Below are 6305 nucleotides of genomic sequence, written 5' to 3'. Positions count from 1 at the left end.
TTTATCATTAGAAGGATCAGTGACATAAAACACTTGTTGAGCTTGCGACGCTAAAATAAAAGGCTCGTCTTTGTATCCCACCCTATTAAAATCGACAAGCAAGAATCCTGACTCATCAATCCGAACGCCATTATTATTATCGACCCACTTGCAACCAAATATGGGAACACGAAACATTGTGTAGTCTAACTCCCATATGCGCTCGATAACCCCAAAATATGATAGATTTGCATATATTGGGTTTTTGTCTTTTGCACTTGAGACATGCATCGCTTCAGCTACGAGAGTGACTCCACTATTTTGCATAGTGGTCTGATCATCTTGTTCTTTGGTATAAAATGTGTAGCCGTTAATAACATAACCAGTGTAAGAAAAGACATGTAAGCTCGGACCATTTGCTAGCCACCTCAATCTATTTGAAATTGATCCGGGGTCTATATCAAATTTTGACATTATGTGATTTTTTAACCATGTTACAAAACTTCGATTGTGCTCTCGAGTTATCCAATTTTGATTCCTATTCATGTTCAAACGAGATAACTGATCAATGTGTATTGTAACATACGGTTGAACCTCATCATCATTGTGCAGAACATACAATTGTGCCTGCTCCCATTCTGTCCTTGATATAGTCAGTAGTCTCCTTCCAGTTATCCCTTCTCCTGATAGTCTTCCCGAATGACGAGACATGGGAAGCCCTATGGATTCAACATTGGACAGATATTCAGTACAAAATTCAGCAGCCTCTTCAACAATGTATCGTTCAGCAATACAACCTTCTGGTCGACTTCTACTTTTTACGTACCCTTTTAATATTTTCATATATCGTTCTATCGGATACATCCATCTCATATAAGCTGGCCCACAAAGTTGTGTCTCCTTAACCAGATGAACAGTAAGGTGAACCATTATATCAAAAAACGATGGTGGGAAATACATTTCAAGCTCACACAAAGTAACAACAATTTCCCTCTGCAATGTCGGTAATTTCTGAGGGTCGATCACTTTACTACAAATTTCCCTGAAGAAGAAACATAATCTAGTTAAGGCTAGTCGAACTTTTTCAGGTAAAATGGAACGTATACCTATTGGTAGCAAATGCTCCATTATAATATGACAATCATGGGTCTTCAAACCTTTTAACTTGAGGTCTTTCATACAAACCAAATTTTTAATGTTCGAAGAGTATCCTTCTGGAACTTTAACTTCGTGTAGAAATTTACATAAAACAATTTTTTCCTTTCTAGATAGAGTATGAGCGGCTGGAGGTAGATATGTGCGATTTCCTTTCTTTACTGGAGCCAGTTCATTTCTTATTCCCATATCGACCAAGTCCAATCTTGCATTGACGCCATCTTTAGACTTTCCTGGAACATTGAGTAACGTACCAATAACACTTTCAAATACATTTTTTTCAATATGCATCACATCGAGGAAATGTCTTACATACAATGACTTCCAATATGGCAATTCAAAGAAAATTGACTTTTTCTTCCACCCAGTTTTCACCAGCTCTCCCGCAAAAGGTTTGCCAAATTTATTGGTCAAACCTTGTACTTTTTCAAGTATTTGATATCCAGTCGGTGCTAAAGGAGCTTTACCTTCCTCTGATTTTCCATTGAATGCATTTCTCCACCCACGATACTGATGACTATAAGGTAAAAATCTACGATGTCCAAGAAACACATTCTTCTTACAATGTTTCAACCGCATCCAATTTGTACTCTCTTCACATATAGGACATGCACACTGACCTTTAATGCTATATCCTGATAAATTACCATATGCTGGAAAATCATTAATTATGCCGAACAACATAACCCTTAAATTGAAACATTCTTTCTTATACCCATCATAAACTTCCACACCTGTCTCCCACATACTTTTTAAATTTTCGATTAGAGGAGTCAAGTATACGTCGATATCATTCCCCGGTTGTTTGGGTCCAGAAATTAACAGAGACAACATCATAAACTTACGCTTCATACATAACCATGGAGGTAGGTTATATATTACCAAAATCACAGGCCACGTGCTATGTGAGATGCTTTGAAGACCATGTGGATTCATTCCATCAGTAGAAAGTGCAAGTCTTAGATTTCTTGACTCTATCCCGAATTCAGGATACTCGTGATCAATTTTTGCCCATTGTGGGGAATCTGCAGGGTGTCGAAACATTCCATCTCTAATTCTTTCATCTGCATGCCATGTCAAGTGTTTTGAATCTTCTTCACTGCGATACATGCGCCTAAATCTTGGTATTATAGGAAAATACCACACGACTTTTGCTGGAGTAGATTCTTTCTTCTTATATCGAGAGACATTGCATTTCGGACACGCCTTAAGTAGTTCATATTCGTTTCGAAATAAAATGCAATCGTTAGGACACGCATGAATCCTTTCGTAACTCATTCCAATAGAACACAAAATCCGTTTAGCCTCGTAGGTTCGACTGGGAAGTTCATTATCATCTGGCAACATATCTTTTATGAGTGTTAATAATTCCGTAAAGCTTTTATCAGACCATCCATTACTCGCTTTTAAGTTGTACAACTTTAATATCGCTGACAGTCTTGTGAATTTAGTACAACCATTATATAATTCTTTCTCTGCATCACTCAACAAACTTTCAAACATTTTAGGACAATCTCGAAGATCTTCTTCAACTGCTTTTGCAATCTCATCAACTCGGTCCGGCTCATATGTATCTGTATCGAAGTCAGTTGAAGCATATGTCGAACTATTCTCAAAATTAATGTTTCCTTTTTTTTTCTCACCATGTCTTATCCAACATGTGTAGCTTTGATCAATTCCATTACATACTAGATGTCCTTCTAATTCATCTTCTCTAACACGTTTTCCAAAACAACATTTTAAACAAGGACAAACTACTCTATTTGGATCTTTTGCATTCTTCACTGCAAACTCAACAAACTCCTTCACTCCAATTTCATACTCTTTTGACAATCGATTGGCTGAAATCCATTTCCTATCCATATTATACCACCTATATAAATGCAGTAACAAAAATAATAAGCTTTCAAAACATATCAACAAGTTTCAAAAAGAAACCAATATCAACTAACAATTTCAAAACAGAACAGATCATGTGGTATGAGTTTTTGACAATTTTTGACAATTTCAAAACATAACAGATCATGTGTAAAAAATACCTTAGACAACGTAGATGGCCGCACAGTACGTAGAGGATATTAGGGTTCGCAACGTATATAATTATTTGAAAGATGTAGAGGATATGAGGGTTTCCAACGTATATAATTATTTGAAAGATGTAGAGGATATGAGGGTTTCCAACGTATATAATTATTTGAAAGATGTAGAGGATATGAGGGTTTCCAACGTATATAATTATTTGAAAGATGTAGAGGATATGAGGGTTTCCAACGTATATAATTATTTTAAAGATGTATTTTACAGCGCTTGTGAAAAACGCGCTGTAATAGGTAGTTAAATTCAATGAAAGCGCATGTGTTTTACAGCGCTTGTGAAAAACGCGCTGTAATAGGTAGTTAAATTCAATGAAAGCGCATGTGTTTTACAGCGCTTGTGAAAAAAGCGCTGTAATAGGTAGTTAAATTCAATGAAAGCGCATGTATTTTACAACGCTTGTGAAAAAAGCGCTGTAATAGGTAGTTCAAATATTTGGAAGCGCATGTGTTTACAGCAGCTTGTGAAAAAAGCGATGTAACTGATATGCGAAAGCGCTTCATTTTACAGCGCTTTTTTGACAAGCGCTGTAAAAGCCTTATAACGTTATGCGCAAACGTTATATGACCTACTACAGCGCTTGTTTTATAGCGCTTGTCATCAAAAGCGCTGTAAAAGGTTCCGTTATTTTTAAAATATAATTACAACAGCGCTTGTGTTTAGCAAACACTGTAAAATGGGCGTTGTTAAATGTCATTTTTGGCGTAGTGAATACTAGCCTTTTCACTCAATCTTTCTTTTCCTCGCTTGATCTTTCTTCTCTAATTTCCTATGAATCACGAATTGCTTATGCCTCTCTCTGACTCAGTTTTCTAGCTATGACATTCTACAACATTCAACAACGACTACACCAATGCATTTACAACTATAGTATTTAAAGACAAACTTTTTAACTAACTATAACTAACATTGTCATAACTAATTCAGTTATAACTAACTAACTCCAAGTTGTTACTGATTTGAGACACACTTCAATATCCTCAATTTTCAACTATTTAATAATTTGCCATAGTATAAATAACCTATTTTCCAAATATATTAGTTTCGAAAGATAAAAATAAATATTGGTGAAATTACCGATTTAATGTTATTGTATGTTAGCCCGAATTGGTCAATGCCAAATCGGGTGTAAATATCATACTCTAAGAAATCTATTGCGTAAAAAGCAAAAAACTTTAAGAAAGTCATGGGTGATGATGTGTCCATTCCAATTTCTCAACTTACATTTTCGTGGCAATTAATCATCTCAAAAGAGTAATATTAATGAATACAAATAATTTTTCAAAAAAAAATTATAATACAAACAAATTAAAAATTACATTGTGTAAGATGCAGCTACAACCCAATATTAAAAATTACATTAGGCTTCTTGAGAAATCTGCACTATGACATCTCTTAATATTTAAAACGCATAAAGTTCAGCCAATTCCTCAAAAGATTCAGAATAAAACATAGGATCTGCATTTTCTAGCATCCACAATAAATGATCAAAGAGAACCACCTCACAGTTAACCACCAAAATATTTTCATCACTACCCTTTTCCTTAGACTTGTTAATCAAAGCAGTAAGGAGAGGATGATTCAAATACTTTGAACTTATCACATACCGTTTCCTTGTGCTGCCAACGAATATAGTTTCACAATTTTCATTTTGTTGCATGTCATGTTCTGCATATAACTCTTCTTTAGTTGATTTGGACCTCAAGCTGCTATATGATGATGATCTTCCTAGTTGCCTTGACAAGCTCTTGCACTTTCTTAATAGTAGATTGATCTTCTTCATGCCTTTTTCTTTCTCAGGAGGAATTTGGTTCAGATTCAGGTAAAAGCAGAGACGGAGAGAGAATTGATTAAGAATCAATGAATGAACAAAATGTTTTGAGATGCAAACGAATCTTAAAATACACTCACAAAAAGTGTGTGGTAGTATGGTACTTATGAAGAGAGTGAGATAGGTGGGTACTAAGTCGTTGTTTTCCGGTGCTACATGTGTGGGTCAATTTTTAAATCAAACATTTACGGTAATAAATTACAACTAATAAAAGCATTTAAAGTTATAGAAACAGCTGTTTTCTACCCCCACCCTTATTTTTTTTTTTTTTTTTTTTTTTTTTTTTTATTTTTAAGAATAAGAAGGTTTTTTTATCAACCTTTAATAAATTGATAAATCATGTTTGTTGTGTTTCTTTAACAAATTGTTTGGTGACTAAATAACACAATTCTTTAAATACATTGCACACAATATTAATTTAGGTACGAAATTAGAAAAGATGAATTAATATTACATATTAAATACCTAGGCTCTATTTGGGAGTTTAAAAGTAAACGGATGAGAAAAGAGAAAAAATAAATAAAGTTTTTACTTTTTTAATAGAATATTTTTGTAGACAATAACAACTATTAATATGAACAATTAATATATTTTTAATATTGAAAATATTATAATTTAAATTAAATTTAAAGAATTTGTAAAAGTCTTCTAAAAAATTTTCAGTTAAAATTCTCCTCCAACATAATTTTCTGATTTACCTCAAAATCAAGAGATTTTGTAATATGAAAAGGGAAAAAAAAATCTTCCAAAAACCCTCTCTTTCCAAAGAACTTAATTATTTCCTTTTCATTCTTCCTATTATCAAAGTTCTTCCTTCTCCTCCTATACTCCAAACACACCCTTAGAGAATGATACTTATAAAAATATCATCTTTTTTAATTTAACTTATTAAATTGAATTAAAATAAAATAAATATTCACTACGCCAAAAATAACATTTTATAGCGCATCTTTTACAACGCTTATTAAATACAAGCACTGTTGTAGAATTTTTTAAAAATAACGGAGGATACAACAACGTTTTTTTGACAAGCGCTGTTGTAGGGTCATATAGGGTCACATAGCGCTTGCACATAATGCTTACAACCCTTTTACAGCGCTTTTTGAGCGCTTTAAACACAAGCGCTGTAAAATGTAGCGCTCCCACCTTATGTTACATGGCTTTTAAAGCGCTTATTAAATACAAGCGCTGTTGTAGAACTTTTTAAAAATAACGGAGGATACAACAACGCTTTTTTGACAAGCAT

The 6305-nt window shown here is 33.7% G+C and overlaps 1 protein-coding gene across 1 annotated transcript; it reads right to left on the bottom strand.

Moving 5' to 3' along the window:
* Window positions 1-4402: 4402 nt before the first annotated feature.
* LOC101513698 (auxin-responsive protein SAUR76) lies at window positions 4403-5217 on the bottom strand. The gene has a single exon (XM_004499354.4). The coding sequence runs from the start codon at window positions 5009-5011 to the stop codon at window positions 4631-4633; it is 381 nt and encodes a 126-aa protein (XP_004499411.1). The 5' UTR covers window positions 5012-5217; the 3' UTR covers window positions 4403-4630.
* Window positions 5218-6305: the final 1088 nt, after the last annotated feature.

This window comes from Cicer arietinum, chromosome 7 (genome assembly GCF_000331145.2).
Source record: "Cicer arietinum cultivar CDC Frontier isolate Library 1 chromosome 7, Cicar.CDCFrontier_v2.0, whole genome shotgun sequence".
NCBI lineage: Eukaryota > Viridiplantae > Streptophyta > Magnoliopsida > Fabales > Fabaceae > Cicer > Cicer arietinum.
Note: the sequence above shows the minus strand (reverse complement) of the source record. Positions and strands in the feature narration are given on the sequence as shown.